The 21183-nt window shown below is 39.9% G+C and overlaps 1 protein-coding gene and 1 pseudogene across 2 annotated transcripts in view; one reads left to right on the plus strand and one right to left on the minus strand.

The window, feature by feature from the left end:
* The window catches only part of IARS1 (isoleucyl-tRNA synthetase 1), a 154125-nt gene that overhangs the window by 41779 nt on the left and 91163 nt on the right, over positions 1 to 21183 (minus strand). For both annotated transcript variants that reach the window (XM_075549828.1, XM_075549827.1), the window contains exons 22-27: positions 17730 to 17807; positions 17092 to 17213; positions 15279 to 15381; positions 14956 to 15039; positions 8829 to 9003; positions 7373 to 7485 (exon numbers count right to left, since the gene is read on the minus strand). In XM_075549828.1, coding sequence (XP_075405943.1) covers positions 7373 to 7485; positions 8829 to 9003; positions 14956 to 15039; positions 15279 to 15381; positions 17092 to 17213; positions 17730 to 17807 — 675 coding nt within the window. The remainder of the gene's footprint in view (positions 1 to 7372; positions 7486 to 8828; positions 9004 to 14955; positions 15040 to 15278; positions 15382 to 17091; positions 17214 to 17729; positions 17808 to 21183) is intronic.
* On the plus strand, positions 9140 to 9261 carry LOC142449447 (U4 spliceosomal RNA; annotated as a pseudogene).

The following is a 21183-nucleotide window of genomic DNA, read 5'->3' on the forward strand; positions in this document are numbered from 1 at the left end:
ATGGATGTAAGGATTGTGATAGGGCTGTAAGAGCCCACAATAAAATGATTTTTAAAAAAAATTTAACACACACCCTCAATGATGCACAAGTGACTGACTTAGCAATAGAAAAAAATGGTGTTCTGCTGCCCACCATGTTTTTGTGAGTTTTCTTTGACCGTCCATGTCCTTTTAAAAGTTGTTATTTGCAAACCCTGAACATCATTATAACTGGAGGTAATGGCCTTCATCATCCAAATGAAATGATTTCGTAGTTATCTTGTCCTTGTACCATTTAGTAAGTGCTCGCTTTAAATAAATTTTTAAAAATGCCATTCTGTTGTACATGAGATTGACAACAGTGGCAAATAAGAATATTTGCTGTTCTGCAGCCACGGCAAGTAAGTACAACACAGGACAGCAAGTAGACAATAACCACAAGTCGAACTCGAACAGACAGGGGAAAACCAACTCTCCACGTCGTCATGAATGACAACGCTGTCTTGTGGTGCAATGAGCTAAAAGGTGAGCAAGACTGACCTGACAGTGAAATGGTGCAGCCAGAGACAGAAAGGGGAACTGTAGACAAGGTGCTTTCCCTTGTACTTTAGGTCTGTCATTGTGAGCTGACCACAATAGCTCCTTGGAGGTATTAATTTCTGTTAGAAATGGTAGGTAAGGATGATTTGTGAGCGGAAGGGAGGTTGAAAAATGAGGCCTTTGGAGTGCACCATCTGTCTGGCTTCACTGCGCTGCCATCTGCCTGCCCCCACATGTTGGGGACGCCAAGGTAGGAGGAACCAGTTAAAGCAACACTGACATGCTGTTGCTTGAAACATTCCTTTTGCCAAGTGTCTGGCCAGTCTCAGTCCGTCTCGCCTCCCTCTTCCCATTACTGGGCGCTTTGGACTCGTGCTGGAGCTTCAGTGCTTTCCTCCCCTGGATTTGGCACAGGTTCTTTTCACTGCTTCTTCACTTTGGTTTCTTTTGTTGTTGTTAGAAATAAAGTTGTTTAACACTGAGATTTCCTCCCCAAGGCTTTTATATTTCAGGTCTGTCACTGGTTTTATTTTTTAGGTTTTAAAGTTACCATAAACATTCAGTTTTTTAAGTGGAGATTTGCCTCTGTCATCTCCACTTAGAAACTGTAGAACCCTCGTCATGCCACCTAAGTAGCGTGAGCCTCGGCTCCTTTATCTGTAAAACAGATACATAAAGGAAAACTAAATGCAAAAAACAAACAAAACAAATCAGTTTTTTTAAGTGAAGCCGATGGTAACTTTGCCTGCAGTATTCACACGATGAGTTATTGAGTATTTTGAGACCCAATTCCACCACAGTGGGCTATACCCGTGTGTGAGAGTACAGCGGTGCAAATGGCTATACTAGGATGTACCTGTTGAGGAAAAGCAAGACACAGCCCCAAAGTGGTGTTATCTTTCAAATGTCTTTCATACCTACCCAGCCACTAAAAGAACTAGGTCCACCATTTCTGTAGCCTTTTTCCAGGGTCTGATAGAATCCCATAAAGGAGACTTGACATTTTTGGCTCACCTTGGCATGGAAACTGAGAGAGAAGAAACTTGGGATGGTCGAGTGTCTTCATGCTGCCTGAGCATCAGATGACCGAAAGGTGGTCTATTTTGTATTTGTTCTTATTCCAGGTTCTATGAATTGCTTAACTGATACCACCACTGTGTTGAAAACTGGCATACACTTTTTATTACAGACTGACACGTTTGTCTTCTGTTTGACCACATTGCTTGCCATACATTCACAATAGACCCACTGAGCACTAATTATGTGCCCCGAGCATGGGCTGACCCTGGGGAATGTACTTCTTTAAACAAAGGAAGTGGCTAAGTGGAACCACTCAGGAGAACCCCTTGCACCCATAGGTTCTGGAGCACCAGGGCCTTGGAGTGAGGAGAAGGGTCATGAAGGCCTGACTAAAGAGATGGCATGTGGCAGGACAGGCCCTCATCAGCCACAGTGACTTCCACGTAAACTACAAGGATATGTCCAATATGGGCCCAGGTGCCGGTCAGAAGCTGTTTGGGAGGTCCTGGGGCGTGCCTGTTAGACATCTCTTTGCCCCCCGTCAAGGACTACTTTGCCTGTGACTGTCCTGCTGAAGGGGATGGGGGACTGGAGTGCAGAACCAGGACCTAGGTGGGCTTCTTCAGCTCCAGTTCAGCTGTGCGGTGAGGCCACTGATAGTCAACCAGTTTATTCTTCTCTGCGGGGATAGAGTACTCCTTCCTCTCCAGTAAATGGGCCCCTTTTCAAGGCCACACAAGTAGAGGTGCCACTTCTTTGTCCACAGCCCAGACCTGGCTTCTTTGAGTAGCCAAACATGATGCTCATTTTTTTAACCTCTAACCTTAAAACTTGAAATAGGTGGTAAGGTTGCTTTAAAAAAACAAATTCCTTCCTGGGTTTACTACTCAGAAAAAACGGGCAACAACCCCAAATCATGTTGCTCAAGTTCATGCAGAAGTTCACCAAGGAATTAAGAAATTCTCAGTGTGTGTAGCTATCAGCAGGTCGCTAAGGGACCCTTACAGAGACATGGATGGATTGTCCCTTCCAGGGCCAGCAACAGAAACAGTCCATGTATATACCAGTGACATGTATATACCCTTTGCCCCAGCACGTGGGACCCAGTCTCCTAGTGCTCATGTAGAGTAGTTTCTACATGGATGATGATTTCATCAGGGATGATGTCCTCTTCATATTCAGGGCTAATGCCTCACCCCAAGGGCAGGGCCACCTCATCTAAGTTCCTCCCAATTATTGCAATACAATAAACTGGGGCTTTTTAGGAAGGGATAGGGGCGGAGTTACAAGCAGCTATACAAGGATAGCTTCTCAAAACCCCCATCTGATGGGAGATGAAAGAGGGAGGACGTACATCAAGCTCCCTCTCCAAAAAGAGCACCCCTCCCTCATCTACTCTGACACAGGCACAGTTACCTAGATTGGGTGTGTGATACCCCCATTCCTCACCCACAAGCCAGGGGTCCTCAAACTTTAAAACAGGGGCCAGCCAGTTCACTATCCCCCAGACCCATTGGAGGGCCGGCCTATAGTAAAAACAAAACAAAACTATCAACAAATTCCTATGCACACTGCACATCTTTATTTTGAAGTAAACAAACAAACGGGGCAAAAACACCCGGCGGGCTGGATAAATGTCCTCGGCGGGCCGCATGTGGCAGGTGGGCCGTAGTTTGAGGACCCCTGCTGAAATCAGGGGCAGGAAGCATCTTTGCACATTCCTCACTTTTTAACTTCAGAGCAGAGGCAGAAGGGGGTGGGAGGATTGCAGTAAAACCCTTTTCTTGACGCCACAGTAAGTGATTTCATTAAGGAGGAGGGCGGTCCAACAGCTGTATGTACAGCCAGGCTCTCCCTGTCGTGCACTGGCAATGGCATTAGCGGTAGTGGGGCTGTCCAACTTCGAGGAAAAAGAAAAAATCTTAAAAGCAGCAAGAGAAAAAAGGCAGTCACACACAATAGTGCTCAGGTAAGAATATGCTCAGACCTATCAGCAGAAACCATGCAGAGGAGAGAGTGGAGTCCCATCTTCCGAAAGCTGAAAGAAAAAAATGTCTGCCCAAGAATTCTCTACTCTGCCAAACTACCTATTAAGATAGATGGTGAGATCAGAGTCATCCAGGACAAGGAAAAACTCAAAGAATACCCCACAAGACACCCAGCACTGCAGAAGATCCTTGCTGACTCATGGTCAGACGACCAACACCTACCAAGCAAAAGCCAGAAACCACCATATAGCCCAACTCCACACAGAAGCCAATGCGCTGAGAATAACCAAGATAACATGGACTCACAGGGAAACGAAGGCAAGAAGGAAGCCCCCAAACAAACACAGCACAAAGATATGAAGGGAGATTAAAAAAACACGCAACACAAAAGGTACAAGATGACAGCAATGAATACACAGAAGGTGAAAAAACAGTGACTAGCAGACTAGCTCAAAAAACATCACCCATCAATCTGTGGCTTGCAAGAGACACATCTTAAGTTCACAGACAAAATAGACTATGAATAAGAGGCTGGCTTAAAATATATTCGGCAAAGGGCAACTAAAAGCAGGGGTTACAATCCTACACTCCAACAAAATTAACTTTAAGGTGCAAACCATAACAAGAGACCATGGGGGAATATATAATGCTCAAATAATCAGTTCATTAGGAATCAGTGAGAATACACATGCACCTAACGAGAAACCTGTGAAATTTGTCAAAAAACTTCAATGGATGAAAAGAGAAATCACATGTTCAACAATCCTAGTAGGTGACTTAAATACACTGCTATCAGAGAAAGATAGATCAATGGGAAGGAATCTCAGCAAGGGGCTACAGAGCTAAACACTACAATTAGGCGACTAGACCAGATAGACATATAAAAAGCTTTCCATCCAAATAAAAAAAAATCATTTTTTTCCAGTGTACATGTCGCATTTTTGAAAACAAACAACATGCTGGGGCACAAGTCGGGCCTGCGTACATTCAAACACATAGAGATTATTTACTCAGACTTCCTTCTCAGATCACCACACCATAAAACTGGAAATCAATGAAGGCCTAAGGGTTGCTTGAACACAAGGCAGGTTGACCTCAAAACCTGAGTACTGAGAGGGCCATACAACCTGCCCTGCAAACAACAGATTCCCAGCAGGCTAGGGTGAGAGGGAAACTCCAGTGGGACAAAGGTGAAATGCAACATCCAAATTGGTTGGCCACAGGCAGCCTGCAGAAGCATTAACATCAATCTCCCAAAGAGCGAGCTCAGATCTTTGAATCCCAGGAAAAGGGTACCTAGTTCCTCAAAATTGACACAGAAACAAGCTACATCAAAAAGCCTCAACAAGAAAACAAGAGAAACAAGAGCTAATGTCAGAGAATGACCTGGACCTAATAGCAGTCATAGATGAGGCAGACATTGACCTGCCAAAGAGAGAAATCTTTCGAATGTAGCATAGAGTCAGTCATACAGGATACGAGGGAAGCAATACAGAAAAAGGATGGAATTACAGAGGAGATAAAGGCCACGCACCAAAGGGAAATACAAGAGCTAAAGGACAAAATAACAAAATCAGTAGCAAATTCACACATGTGGCCAACAGACTAGAGGAGACAGAGAATGAGAATAGCACCAGTGGCCTACAGTAAACCAGGCAGACTTCAACAAACAGGAAAAAAGTCAAATAACATAATCAGAGAAGCTGAAGAAAACCTGAGAGCATGTCTGACACTATGAAAAGGAACATCAGAATAATTGGAGTATTGGAACATGATTACTGGAAAAACAAGTCAGGGCAAAAATAGTGAGGGAATTCTTGGAAGAAAACTTTCCCAGCGTAATGTATGAAAACCAGGCCACCATTCAAGACGCCAAAAGACCAGTAGCTAGAATGAATCCCAAGAAGAAGCCACCAAGGGATATTAAGAGTTAAACTATCCAACTTTGAGGAAAAGGAGAAAATCATAAGAACAGCTGGGGTGGGGGATGCAGTTACCTACACAGGCACTCAAATAAGAATATGCTCAGTCCTATCAGTAGATACTATGAAGAAGAGATAGGGAGTAATATATTCTGAAAAATGAGGGAAAATAATGCAAACCCAACAATACTCTATCCAGCCAAATCATCTGTCAAGAGTTTTTCCCAAGCAAGGAAAAGATCCAAGAATACATGAAAAGAAACTCAGCTCCACCAAAGATCCTTGCCGACCCAGTACAGAAAGAACACCACCACTCACTGAGCACAAATTAGAGACCACCACAACGAACTAGTCCACCCAGAGGTCAACAAAGAAAACCTGCAGGATAGCATTAGCTCAACAGTGAAAAGAGGGCAAGAATGAAACACACACACACAGACACACACACACACACACACACACACGCACGCGCGCGCGTGCATCAAAGAACCAGAACAAAAGATCATATTGATGAGAATGAGAGGGAGGGCAGAGTAGAGACCCAAACCACATCTGTAGACAATTAGACATCCCCTTAACAGAAGGGTCACAAAGAAAAGAGCCAGCCAGGGTGCAGTATTGTACCGACAAAACACACAACTTACCTCTAGTTCTTTAATGCTTCCTCTCTATATCTTACCATGACCTCAATTCTACCTTATAAATACGGTTAGATCAGAGAAAATACACTGATAGAGATAAGAGATTGTAAGACAGGGAATCAGGACAGATAAACCCCTCAGGACCAATAATGAGAGTAGCAATACCAAGAAGGTAAGGGGAAGGTGGGGGGAGAAAGGGGAACTGATCACAATGATCAACACATCACCCTCCCAGGGAGATGGACAACAAAAAAGTGGATGAAGGGAGAGACAATGGTCGATGAAAGACATGAAAATAAAAATTTATAATTAAGGGATAATGAGGGTGGGAGGGGTAGGGGGTAATGGAGCCGATACCAAGGGCTCAAAAAGAAAGACAATGTTTTGAAAATGATGGCAACATATGTGCAAATATGCTAGATACAATAGATATATGTATGGACTGTGACAAGAACTGTAAGAGCCCCAGTAAAATGAATTAAAAAATAAAACCTATCTGTAGACAATGGGGTAACCTCTCACAGAAGGGTCACAAGGAAGAGATGAGTCGATAAGGGCGCAGTATAGCACTGATGAAGCAAACATTATTCCTCGGGTTCCTTGAGGCTTCGTCATCTCCCCACTATCATGACCCCAGTCCTGTCTTTCACTTTGGCTAGACTGGAGCATAAACACTGGTACAAATAAAAGCTTACAACACACAGAATCCAGGTCAGATAATCCCCTCAGGAACAGAAATGGGAGTAGCGAAACCAGGAGGGTAGGGGAAGGTGGGGAGAAATAAATGACACAGAACACCCAGTACCTACCTCTCCCACGGGGAAGAACAACAGAAACCCCCAATAAAATGATCTTCAAACAAACAAACAAACAAACAAACAGGGGAGATGTCGGACAGGGCAGGATGCGACAAAATAATAATTTATAAATTATCAAGGGCTCATGACGGAGGGGGGAACAGGAAAGGAGGGGGGGAAAAAGAGGACCCGATGCCAAGGATTAAGTGGACAGCAAATGCTTTGAAAACGATGAGGGTGATGAATGTATAGATATGCTTTACATAATTGATGTATGTATGGATTGTGATAAGACTTTTATAAGCCCCTAATAAAATGTTAAAAAAAAACAAAGAAAAAAGTTTATGCATTCACTAATCAAATGCTAAGTTCAAAATTCTACAGTGAAGTCAATGCAACCCTAATACAAGGAATCATTATCAACAAAGGCACACTTATGTTCTCACCTCATTCTTTAGAGAAATACTTTGGGGATCAGAGATTACCTGAGTATCCCAGTGTGCTTCAAACTGTGCAGTGCCCTGTGTAGCTTGATCAAAAGTATATATGAGACGAATATCTTCTTTGTGCAATTCATGGCCTTCCACCACAATGGTTCCTTTTGGATAAACAATTGTTACAATCAGCCCACTCTTCCATTCAATTTATACCACCATCAATATGACACCACTTTTGTTGTTGTTATTTTATTTATTTTTGTGTACTCTATATTGCACAACTTTTTATTGAAATCATCATGACAGAGTTGCAAAGGATAATCACCTTCTAACTCAGCAGTTCTCAACCTATGGGTCGCAACCCCTTTGAGGGGTCGCCCAATTCATAACATTAGCAAAATTACAGGCATTAAGTAACAATGAAAATAATGTTATGGTTGGGGAGGCGGTCACCACATGAGGAACTGTATATAAGGGTCATGGCATTAGGAAGGTTGAGAACCACTGTTCTAACTCATCTCACTGATGCTGAATGTGACAGACACCAAACCAAACCTATCGCCCGCCATAGAGTAAATTTACGGTCATAGATACCCTATGGGTGGAGCAGAAGTGTTCCTTTAGGCTTCTGAGGATGTAAATCTTTACCAGATCAGAAATATTCATCTTTCTCCCACAAAATAGCAGGTAGGTTCAAAGTGCAGACCTTGTAATTAGCAGCCTAACGCATAACCCATGGCATCATAAGATTCCTTGTGAAAAAAGTAGTGCCTAAGGAAATATATTCCAAAGTTTCACATGTACAAATATGCAGTATAATATCATTTATAATATTAACAGGGAATAGCATAAAGCATAAAAAATAAAAAGACTGGTTAAATATAAGATATTCATAAAACAGAAAAATTGTTATAAAATAGCATTCATATTACCATGTTTGTAATGTAAAATGAGCAATGTACAATAAAATATGAATGAAAATTAAAGAGGCACAAAAATATTAGTGAAATTGTTTCTAATTACAGTGTGATCTCAATTTTGAAAGGTTGTAATTATATGCCTATATATTAATGGAGCCCGGGTGGCAAAGTGGTTATATGTTAGGCTGCTAATTGCCAAGTCAGCAATTTGTAACCATCAGCTGCCTGAGCAAGAAAAAGGGGACTTTCTATTCCCATAGTACAGAGTTAGTCTTTGAAACTCAGAGGGGCATGTCTACCGTGAATTACAGAGTATCTACAAATCAGCAGCAACTTGATGGCAGTGAGATTGAGACATAAATGGAAGAATATTAAGTAGCTTTATTACAGCCCTTACCCAGAAAGTTAAACACAGCAGACATTAAACACATATTAACAATTGTGTGATGATTTATTATCATTCATTTCTACGAAGTTATCAGCGAACATTACAAAAATTTGTTGACTTGTAGAAAAAAAAATATCTGGGATAGTAAACACCCACTTTAACAGCTCTGAGGAGAGTAGCTACACCAAACACCTACCGCTCTGTTGAAACTTCTCCAGCTCCTCATCATTTAGCTGCTTGATTGACGTCATCACTGCTTTAAAGGCTCCCCTTAGTCGCTTCCCAAGGACCATGTGATCAGGTTCGGCTCTTAGCCGAATACCATATTTAGTTTTATCTGTAGACAGTGTAACCTTCCTAACATTCAATTCCTGGTGACAAGAGGAAATCCCAAATAAAAGAACTGAAAATATATGTCCAAATAAAAACTTGTACACAATGTTTATAACATCATTACTCTAAAAAAAAAAAGGTGGAAAATAAGTGATATAAAAAGAAATTAAATCTAGCTTTGCGCAGCGGCAATATTGTAGCCAATGAGGTCTATCCACGGTGCAATTAATGCTAACTGAAAAAGAAATGAAATCTCGAAGAGCTGTAGCATGAATGTCTGGACTGAAAGCATTATGCTTATATCAATCATCTATTTCATTCCAAATATGAAGAATTAGTAGAACACAGAAGGGCAGGAGTTGTGGGAGATATTGAGGGGCACGTAGAGTATGATCAGAGTTCTATATAGAGAAAAATAAAAATGATAAAATCTATAGTGATGGATGTACATCTCAGAACAATGCTAAAACTACTGAACTGAACACCTAAAATAAGTACTATGCAAAACCATTCTTCTCAAGACAAAGCAAGACAGCTCAGTACAAATAAAAGAATGTTCTAAAATTAGAAATACAAACATTTTTCAGGGGCAACTTTTACTCCAGAATATTTAAGAGTACTACAAGTTTATGAAGAATATCAGTTCATAATGACAGGTCATGTATCCACCATGGTGCAGGTAACCGATACAATGGGGAGCAGTAAAAGTATAGTATACCAAAACCCCAAACTCAACAATATTGAGTCAAGGTTGACTCAGAGTGATGTCCCTTGGGATCCTGAGACTGTAACTGATTATAGGAGTGTGGTAGGTACATAATCTGTTGTCACTTTGCAGCTTATGAGTGAAGGGGTAGAGTTTAGTCTGCCGATCAGTGTTTCAAAGCTATGCATAAGGCTTGCAGCAAACTAACTGCTATGCTTTTGGTGCAGGACAAGATTTCACACATTAACTGGAAAGAGCTACTGAGACTTACCCCTGGGAAAACTACCAGCAAAACAACACCTCTCACATCATAGTAGAGGTGGTGTATCCATGGATCCCCACAATCCTCATCAGAACAGGAGAGCGGCAATGCCAAATCCAATGGACTCAGTGGCTCCTTGAGTCATCCCTCACATACACCAGGCAGTGAGTCATCCTTGAGTCATCCCTCACATACGTCAGGCAGTCAGTCATCCCTCACATACACCATGCAGTGAGTCATCCCTCACATACACCAGGCAGTGAGTCATCCCTCACATACATCAGGCAGTGAGTCATCCCTCACATACATCCGGCAGTGAGTCATCCTTGAGTCATCCCTCACATACATCAGGCAGATACATACATACTACCAGACAAAACGGGGAAAAACAAAACATTTATAACTACACACACTGTACCCACAGAAGTTGGTTTGTCTATCTATCTTATGGTTCTCTTCAAAAACCACCAAGAGAGAGCGAACACAGAAGTGAAAATAATTCATAACTCTCCACAACACGTTCCACATTCCAGTGAGATTCCCCTGCGTCAACACCAGCTGTGCAAACTCTGGGTTGCACACTCACAGGCACTGATGACTGAGGAAAGGACGGCAGCTGCTGTTTACGGAGGTGCTGAGCAAGGTCATGTGAGGTCCCCAATAACATGGGTTGCAAGTTTGTTCCATATTGGTGATTTTATGCTGTTATTTTTATTACTTTTAATCACAGCACTTGATGGAGCCAACTGTCCCCGTGGGGCCAGGAAACCTCACACCTCAATTAACTGCAGCATAATGTCCAGAGACAGGAAAAGAAATCTTGGTTTGTAAGAGAAATTCAAATTAGTCAAGCACAAACAAATGACCAGAGGAAGAAGTAGCACTGGACTTACCAGAAAAGAGAAAAAAATTTAGAGGACTATGAAAAAAAGAGAAAGGGTCAAGTAGAAATACGGAAGCATTACTGATTCTATATTCTTATTATCAAACCTAAATAGTGAAATGGTCACAAATTAAATGGAGTTTACACTTATAATTCTGAAAGAAATATATGTCTTCATAAGAGCTCATTGCACAAGATAATTTTTGTTTCAAATAGTTGGCCAATAAACCCTTCGAAAGGACAAAGTAATAGGTCTGAAACAATGAAATACTGAGTTAGTGACTTTGAGGACAAATCTTTCAATTCTGATATAGCCAATAAAGAGAATCTGAACAAAGTCCAATAATTAGATGAAACCCTATCAAAAGAAATAAATTAAATTTCACTGACTTTCCAGGACTGGAAAAAAACAACCCAAAAGATCTACGGAGCAAGTATCCAATAATGGCTGGATGAAAATGTGTCTAACATCATAAAAAAATAAAGTAACAATTCAAGATGCTGGAAGAACCCCAAACAATATAGACACCCACAGAGTACCACAACAAATATCTCAGTCAAATAAGCCAGTATCGAGGGAAGGCGACATTCCTTACTGCAGCTCTGAAAGAAAGAAAAGTTACCAAAAGGATAAGCCAAATAAGAAGATCAGATTTTTCAGCACATACCATGCAGGTCTGAAGACAAATAAACATAAAAAGAATAAAATAGTTAATTAAGAATCTTACAGTCAGCAAACATCTCTCAAATATAATAGTTAAAATGTGGGCATTTCAAGATACATAGATATTAAAGAAAGTAGCAAAACCAAAATCGTTCTTAAAAAATTAAAATTGTTAGTATTTAGTATTAAAAAATACTAAGGGGATTTCTTTGAACAGAGAATCAATCAAAGCAGACAAAAACCTGATATACACATAGAAAATACAACCACACCAAGATCAACCTACTTCTTTAAAGGACGACCCCAAAACACAACAAACTTATAACACTGAAAATAGGGAACCAGAAAAATGAAATAGACGGTCACATTTCTCAGCCTCAAAAGCAACTACAGAAACAGTAGTTAAAAAAAACACTGATACTGGTTCTACAAAAGAAACATAGTCTAATGGAGCACAATAGAAAATCCAGTAATAATTCATCCACCAACAAACAAGCGATCTTCAACAAGGGCAGAAATACACTACATGGGGAGGAAACAGTATCTTCAACAAATGGTGCTGGCAAAGTATGACTTTGATTTGAAGAATGAAAATCAGAACCTACACCTCATTCCATACATAAAAAACCTACGTGTAAATCCTAGAATTTAAAATCAACAATGACAAAATAGGGGCCTGAAAAAGGGCATAATCACACTACAAAACATAATAAAAAACTCACACACAGCAGAAGACGATATAGATGATTGGAACTTTCAATATATATATAAAACGCTTATGTGCATGAAAATTTTTCATTAAAGATAATCTATAGAACAGAAAACATCGGAAGGGTGGGAGAGGGAGGAGATGAAGAAAAAAGGACTGATACCAAGGCCTCAAGTAGAAAGAAACTGTTTTGGAAATGTTGATGGCAATGTATGTACAGTGTGCTTAATTAATACAAATGAATGATGGATTTTAAGAATATTTTTAAGAGCCCTCAATAAAATGATTAATAAAAAAACGAATGGAAAACATTCTTGATAATGCATGGAACAAGGGCCAAATGTCTAAAATACAAATATCTGCATTTCTATAGAAAATATAATACACAACAGAGGTCAACACAACACTGTACACAATTGCAAAAAAAAGATGGAAACGATTTATATGCCCACTTGTGGAAAAATGGGTAAAGAAGTTGGGCACCTACAATGGAATGAATATCAAAGACTAAAGTCTAAATTGTTAAACATCTAATGGCAAGGGTGGACTGGGAGAACACAATGCTGAGTGAAATTAGTCAACTATGAAACGATACATAAAAGAAAACTTAAGACGAAGGTTTTCCTACCAAAAGAAACAGGCTGCTATAGTTACCAAGAGTAAGAAGGAAATGAAGGGAAGGGGAAATCAATAGATTATAGTGCGGGGCTGAAGAACAGAAATGTGGGTGAAGGGAGACAAAGGACTGTGCAAGAAAGGAAATAACAATGATAGCTAATTGATCAAGGACTCTTAAGGGTGACGGGGAGGGGAAGGAGGGGCAAAAAGACGAAGTGATACCAAGGGTTCAAGTAGGAAGAAAATGTTTTGGAAATGGTGGGGGAAAGGAAAGAGGGCATGAACCAACCCAGGGATAAGGGACAACAAGTGATTTAAAAAAGAGGGCGAAGAGGGTACAGGAAGCCTGGTGGGGCTTAATGAAGGGCAATGTAGCTAAGAGGAATTCATGAAACCAGAATGAAGGCTGAACATAACAGTGGCACAAGAGGAAAGTAACAAGAAAAAGAAGAAAGAATTAGGAGGCAAAGGACATTTATAGAGGTCTAAATAGAGGCATGTACATATGTAAATATATTTATATATAAGCATAGGGGAATAAATCTATGTACATATATCAATATGCTAAGTAGCAGATGGACATTGGGCCTCTACTCAAGTACTCCCTTAATGCAAGAGCACTTTGTTCTACTAACCTGGCATTAAAAAAAATTTAAATACATTTACTGGGTGCTCTTACATTTCTTATCACAATCCTTACAATCACCCATTGTGTCAAGCACATTTGAATAACCCAGCTTCTGTGGTGCTCACATTCCCGACATGATCACTGAAGACAAAATGGGGGCATAAGCAGATGTGGTAAAGAAAGCTGATGGAGGGTGTCTATCAAAGATAGAATGGCTGGGGTCTTAAAGGCTTAAAGCGGTCATATAGCTCAGAAGCAACAAAGTTCCCAAGGAAGAAACACACCAGCCTGTGTGATCACAAGGTGTCAATGGGATGGGTATCAGGCATCAAAGACCCAGAACAAAGAATCATATTGATGTGAATAAGGGAGTGTAGAGTGGAGACCCAAAGCCCGTCTGTAAATAATTGGACATTCCCTCACAGAAGTCACAAGGAAGAGAGAATTGCCAGTCAGGGTGCAGCGTAGCACTGATGAAACACACAACTTCCTCTAGGTCTTTAATGCTTCCTCTCCCCACTATCAAGTCCCCATTAATACCTTACAAATCCGGCTAGACCAAAAGATGCACACTGGTACAGATAAGATCTTGCAACACAGAGAATCCAGGACAGATAAACCCCTCAGGACCAATAATGAGAGTAGCAATACAAGGAGGGGAAGGGGAAAGTGGGGGGAATAAGAGGAAATAGATCACAATGATGGACATATAACCCCCTCCCAGGGGGACAAACAACAGAAAAGTGGGTAAAGGGACACAACAGTTGGTGCAAGACAGGACAAAAATAATAACTTACAAATTATCAAGGATTTATGAGGGAGGTAGGGTGGGGGAAGGAGGGAAAAAGAAATGAGTTGATACCAAGTAGAAAGAAAATGTTTTGAAAATGATGATGACAACATAAGTACAAATGTGCTTAACACAACAATTGTATGTATGAACTGTGATAAGAGTTGTAGGAGCTCCCAAGAAAATAATTTTTAAAAAAAAGAATATGTATGAGATGCTAAAACAAATGACCTCTTCTGCAAACCTTTACCACTCAACATTTTTTTAGAAATTTAGGATTCAAGCTTTAACACTTTTAAGTCTTATGGATACATACTAGTACACAGAGAAAGAATACAGGAAAATTCAAACGATACTTAATTGAAGTAAAACAAAATATATCTGTTTTGATTATTGACTATCTTCTTCTATGACAGTGTACAATTGAAACAGTTTAAAAATTAATTAGACAATTAACAATACACAGTGGTAGTAATGAATGCCAAGGTGTGAATTAAGGCTACTGCTGAAAAAAACAAACAAAAAAGACTATTTCTGGCTAAGATGGTTAAGGTTATGTATCAACTTAAGTTATATAATAATGTATCATTCTCCAATTTTTTTATGTCAGTTTTCATAAAATGATCTGGTTCCTGGAGGGGTAAAAAAATGAAAAAAAGCAAGGAGAGATTATAAGCATTTCAATTTAAGATGCATGTTTGATATGGACCCCCAACAGATGCTATCTTACCTCAATTATATACTTCTCTAAGGACTTGATCTCTTTAAGAGCCTCCAGATCCTGGTGGATAACCACAATTTCTTTCAAAGGATACTAGGAGTTAAAAAGAGGAGGAAACTTTAACTAGGCAATCAATGCTCTAAACAACAGAAAAATGGAATGTGAATCTGAAGAATAATATTTTATCTGTCTTGGCTACTACTAAGTCAGAAACAGACATCTTAGCAAAAACATTTTTAACGTTAAACAACTGCTGAAAAGTGTTTATATTCAGAAAACATTCCAAAGCCTAATTATTTAGTCTGTATGATATAAAAACAAAAGTTTCAAACCTTTATTGGAATAGTTCTACGATCTCGGATTACTCGCCCAAGTTCAATCACAGACTGCATTCTCAGAACCGCACTCTCGGTTTTCTTGTCCATCAATTCTTCTCTGATTATAGAGGTAGGGATATGAAAGTAATTAGATTTTAAATCAAACCATAAAAGGCAGGCTTCCCTGAGGAAGGGGGACAGGCTCAAGATCTAATTGTGTATTCAGCTTAAGACCTGGTGAGGTAGCTGTAGAAGGTCAGTGTTTGAGCCTGTTCCTTCTTGCCCTTCACCACCCCAACAGAGCTTCCAAGGACCCATGTAAAGTCAGATGCCAGTTTTAAGGAGGGTAGCCAAACACCTATCTCCAGTGGTGGGATTTAGCTGGTTCACACCAGTTCACCAGAACCAATACCTAATTTTTTTTGTTGAGTTCAACCAAGGTTCTCTTGAAGGTGATCAGCTAGCTGGGCAGTTGTGCAATGTGAAAATCACATATTTACATGTCTTAGTCTTTTTTATTGCTCATCTGCACAACAGTGTATTCTAAGTACCTTTAGTAATGTTCATTCCTTCTATAGGTATAATTAGATGGAATTATGCCTGTAATACTTATTCATTTCACAAAACTCATATTTTTGATGAAATACTACATTTTTATTCCCTGGAGTATTATTTCAGTCAATGAATCCATGCCATAAAGATAAAAGTGCCCAGCAACCAGAGTGACATGCTGTCATTCGTTTTAGCTTTGTGTTACACCCTAAATTCCTGTAAGATGTTATGAGTGAATTACCCAATTCATGAAAGTGTTCTAAGATTAAAACTAGTCAGAAAAATTGTTAAGTTCAGCAGAAGTAGAAAGGGGTTTTTCAAAGATGAACAGATGTTCAAAGAAGAGAAGTCATCTATTTCCAATTATATCAAACACAAAAACTACTGTCTACCTCTAAAGGAATGGAATCCCACTCCTAAAGTGAAAAAGAAGGTTAATGATAAACCAGAGTTAAATATATTCAGGTGCACCCAAAGAATACTGCCAAGTGAGAATGCCAATCAAGAAGCAATCTGTACCTGGAGAGTAAGGGGAAGGTTGGGGGAGAAAGAGGGAACCGATCACAATGATGTACATATGGTCCCCTCCCAGGGAGACGCACAGCAGAAAGGTGGGTGAGGGGAGACATTGGTCAGTGCAGGGCATGAAAAAATAATAATTATTATAAATTGTCAGAGGGATGGAGGGAAGGAAAGAAGAGGAGCTGATACCAGGGGCTCAAGTAGAAAGAAAATGTTTTGAAAATGATGGCAGCACATGTACAAATGTGCTCGACACAATGGATGTATGTATGGATTGTGATAAAAGCTGTATAAGCCCCCAATAAAATGATTTAAAAAAAAAGCAATCTGGAAATATCTTTAAAAACAATTTTATGGATTTTTATCAGGTATTGTTTAATATTTTAAATTAACACTTTAAAACTTTCTTAAATCTAGTTTTGTGTACCTCTTTATTGTTCATACTTGTTTTTATTGTATGAATAAAGTACCATTTGGTATATATTATTTTTTATATGTAAAATGGTCATTAGGGTAGTGAGCCAGTTATTATTTTAATCCCACCACTGCCCAGCTCTCAATTTGTCACCCACACAGCTACTAACTGTGAGGAAAAGCACCAAGTGTTAGGGAAGGGACTTGCTCGATCTCTCCATTCCTCCCTGGCCAGGAATGTGTGAGATACGGACCCATAGAGGAAGGTCTCCAGAATCACCTCATTACAAGACACAAAAGGCTGGAGGCAGACTTTGGCTTACATAAGCTTGATTCTTACCGAACATGGGGCAGCAAGAGGTAGTGAATACTCATTGTATCTTTATCTTGGACAGAAACAGGATCAATCAGCAGCTTTAGATTCTGGTACATTAATTCCGTGAGAAAAGGTGTATAGGGGGCCTATATGAGAACAGGTAACACCATTTCATTCACATGAAACTATAACCAACTTCTCTTAGACTGAAAACCATCTAAACATTACAGAAAACAACATAGCAATAAATACAGACATTCACATGGGGAGAATTTAAGAGAACAGCTGCACTCTATTCTCTTAAATCGGCCATCACACACCAAAAAAGGAGGTTTACGAGAAACTACTTTTACAAAAAAATTAACTGGGACCAGAGAGAACCTTCCCAGGTGACACCACTCGGTGCACTAACTCAGAGAGCTCAATGTTACACAAGCAGGAAATATTTGTAATATGAAAGCTCTGTCCAGTGGAGCTTCTTTAAAAAATATGTATTTTTACCCTCATATATATGTAAAAAGATATCCGAAAAGAACTTAAGAGTTTCTAGCTATTTTAAAACCTCTATTTCTATCGCTTGCGGAGTAAACGTCATGCCACAGAGGCAGCAATGCAGCATCACAGGGCTGCCTCAAACCAAAGAAAGGAATAAAAATTCTTACCATAAGTCTGCACAAAGAAAGCAGAACACTAAACAAGGTTTCCAATGCAATAACACAATCCTCCTTCCCATTTTCACCCTAGAGAAAAGGAAAAGGGTGGGAGGGGAGGAGGGGAAGACACAAACCACTTCTGTAACAAGCCATTTATTTTACAGTATTCAAATGAAATCTTTATCATGAATCTAAGAAGGTTATTTCAAAGAAGCAGCCTCCAGCGCATACGCATACCAAAAGTACACATTCGTCAACAGTAATAATAGGCACTCTCCTGAGGGCACAGGGAAGGAGTGAGTGTTTCGCTATCTATTGATGTTTGCCTGGCATGAAGTCCTGGTGGTACAGTGGTTATAAGCTGAGATGTTTAAAAAAGTGCAACAGATGGCACCCACCAACCATTCCAGGGGAAATAGAGGGCACAACCTGGATATTCTACTCTGTGCTGCAATCTATTCCACATCAACAGATTTGGTATAAACCAAACTTCACTGCCACTGAGAGGTTGCTGACTCAAAGCGACCCTCTTGTGGGTTTTGAGACGAACTCTTTACGGGAGTAGGAAGCTCAGTCTTCCTCTTCCAGAACTGCTTGGTGGTTTTGGACTGCCAACCATGTGGATCACCGCCCAAAACAGACCCACAACGCCACCAGGATCCTAAATTTGGTACGGGGGCTTGTTATTCCCCATTTATGAGGGAGACTAGGAAGTGGCTCTGCTAAGCTGATGCAAAGACTTAAAGTCGACTGAAGTTATGTTCACAAAGTTATCCTTTAATCCAATGATGGGAATACTGAAACCTTTTTGTCTAACTGGTATTAATATGTGCTACTTCAATGAAATACATGTTTTTTTGTATACTGCTATTTGCCTTACATTTTTATTTGGTGTCTCTAAAACTGCCTTAAATGTATTGAGATTGATCAAATGGTATGCATATGTGCATAAATTTTTATAGTTACAAAATTGTAACTGCATATCATTATTAAAGACAATACTAAAAATTTTTCTGTAAGTATAAAAATGACATGCAATAAAACAGTGACTATTGTCTTCATAAAAAAGACTACTTAAAAAAATAAGCCTGCCACAAAAGAAGTCACCTTCAAATTGATCCTCTCATAACCACTGAGACCACAGTTTGGGTCTGATTGGTAAGAAATGCAGAGGGACTTTAAGGCTGCGATCCTTTCTCTCTCGTTGTGAATCACTGTCATTTCGATGGCTATTTTTCCTTTTCGTGGAGTACTGGAAAGGCAACCGTACTGTATGTAGCTGCACAGTCCATCACATGACACCAGTCACAGCATCCTAATAAACCCACTCCATGTACGTAATTCCTTTCCTACCTACCCTCTCTCCTTAGCTTCCTATCCCCCGACTCTTCCCACCATTGCCAACAGGCCTCATCATTGTCGTAAGTTTTATTGCTGGGAAATTATTTTCTTGGGTGGGAAAACTACGGTTTTTCCTTAACAATAATGGTGTCAATAAAATATTCTTTTTGATGACTAACTTTTATTGACTAACTTTGCGGATCTTAAGCAAAAGTGTACTTGTGCACACACTCCTAGATGACAAGATTCTTGCAGCTATTTCCTATCAGCAAATGAAGATCCTAAAAGCTCCAATCCTGCAGGTTTTACCCGACTCACATCACCATGGTTGACTCCCCTCCAAGAAATAAACTCCCCTGCAGTCACATTTCGATTGCCCTCTGACCTGAGGGTCCCAGAATCTGGCAGCATCTCCAAAAATGTCCTGCTTCCTTTGTTTAAGCTTTCAGTATTTGACAATACTTCCAAGTTATGCCTAAGGTTTTCAGCAGCATCTTTCTTCAAAGTGGGGAGCCAAGTCCATTTGCATTGTCTGCTCTTAGTCTGGAAGGTATACTGACTCTTGTTCACTTTGGGTGATCCTGCTTGCATTTGAAATACCAGGGACATAGCTTCCAGACACACAAACTACTTACTACAGTAAGACAAACTGAAAGACATTGCTTAAGAGCACCCAAAAGCAGTTCAGTGGTAGGGAACTGTCAGATTTTCGGGCCAGATTCGGAAGAGGATGTAGAACAAGGGATATTATGGCTACTGACAGATGGATCTTGGCTGAAAGCAGAGAATCCCAGAAGGATGTTTATTTATGTTTTCTTGGCTCTGCAAAGGCATTCCACTATGTGGACAATAATAAATTGTGGATAATTTTGAGAAGAATGGAATTCCAGAACATTTCATTGTGCTGATGAACAACTTGAACATGGATGATGAGATAATTGTGCGAACAGAACAAGGGAATGGTGTGTGTCAGGGTTGTAACCTCTCACCATACATGTTCAATCTGTATGCTGCGCAAATCATCAGAGAAACTTGCTTATATGAAGAATGTGGCATCGAGATTGGAGAAATGCCTATTAACAATCCAAGAAATGCAGATGGCACAACCTTGCTCACTGAAAGTAACACTTGAAGTGCTTGATCATGAAGATCAAGCACTACAGCCTTCAGTTCAGATTAGGACTCAATGTAAACAAGACTAAAATCCTTGCAACTAGACCAACATGATAAAAAGAGAAAAGGGTGATTTGTCCAACCTTTTGTCTTGCTTGAATCCACACTCAAGGCTCATGGAAGAGATCAAAAGATGTGTTTCCTTAGGTCAATTTACTGCACAAGATGTCTTAGGCGTACAGGAAAGGAAGGGTTTCTTTGAGACCTAAGATGCGTCTGACCCAAGCCATGGCATTTTCCATGACCTCATATGCATGTAAAGATTGGGCATTAAGTAAGGAAGACTACATTAGAATCGATGCATTTGAATTAGCTGCTGGAGATGATTGCTAAAAGGACAAACCAATCTGCATTAGAAGAAGTCCGGCTAGAGTGTTCTTTAGAAGGAAGGATGGTTAAGATTTCATCTTCCGTTTTGGGGGCATATTGTCAGGAAAGACAGGTCCCTGGAGAAGGAGATCAGACTCGATAAAGTGGAGGGGCAACAAAAGAGGAAGATGAGATGGCTGGACACCATGAGTGCAGATCTAGTTTCAGACTGAAGAACAATTATTAGGGCGGCCGTGAATGTGTTTCGTTGTGTTGTGCACTGGGTTGTTAAGGGCTGGAACCAACTAGATGGCACCCAACAACATAGGCTTCTTTGATAGCTATTTCCTAATCTGTCATAAATTAGGAAAACTCTTCTATAAAACTCTTCAGCTGTTTTCTCTATAGTTCATTTTTCTTCTTTCTGTGCTGGGCTGTATATCAAACATATGTTGCTCCTTTTGATAGTGTCCCATGGAATCCTTAGGTTTTCTTTGGCTTTTCTGGTCTTTTCATAGCTTGATCTTCTTGTATTTTGGTCTTAAGTTATTTGTCTTCAACATTACCTATTTGTATTCCCAATGTTTCAAGTCTTCTCTTTTGGCCTTTCAAAATGTTATCCAGGTAAAATATCTTACAA

This window comes from Tenrec ecaudatus, chromosome 5, assembly GCF_050624435.1.
Source record: "Tenrec ecaudatus isolate mTenEca1 chromosome 5, mTenEca1.hap1, whole genome shotgun sequence".
Lineage (NCBI taxonomy): Eukaryota > Metazoa > Chordata > Mammalia > Afrosoricida > Tenrecidae > Tenrec > Tenrec ecaudatus.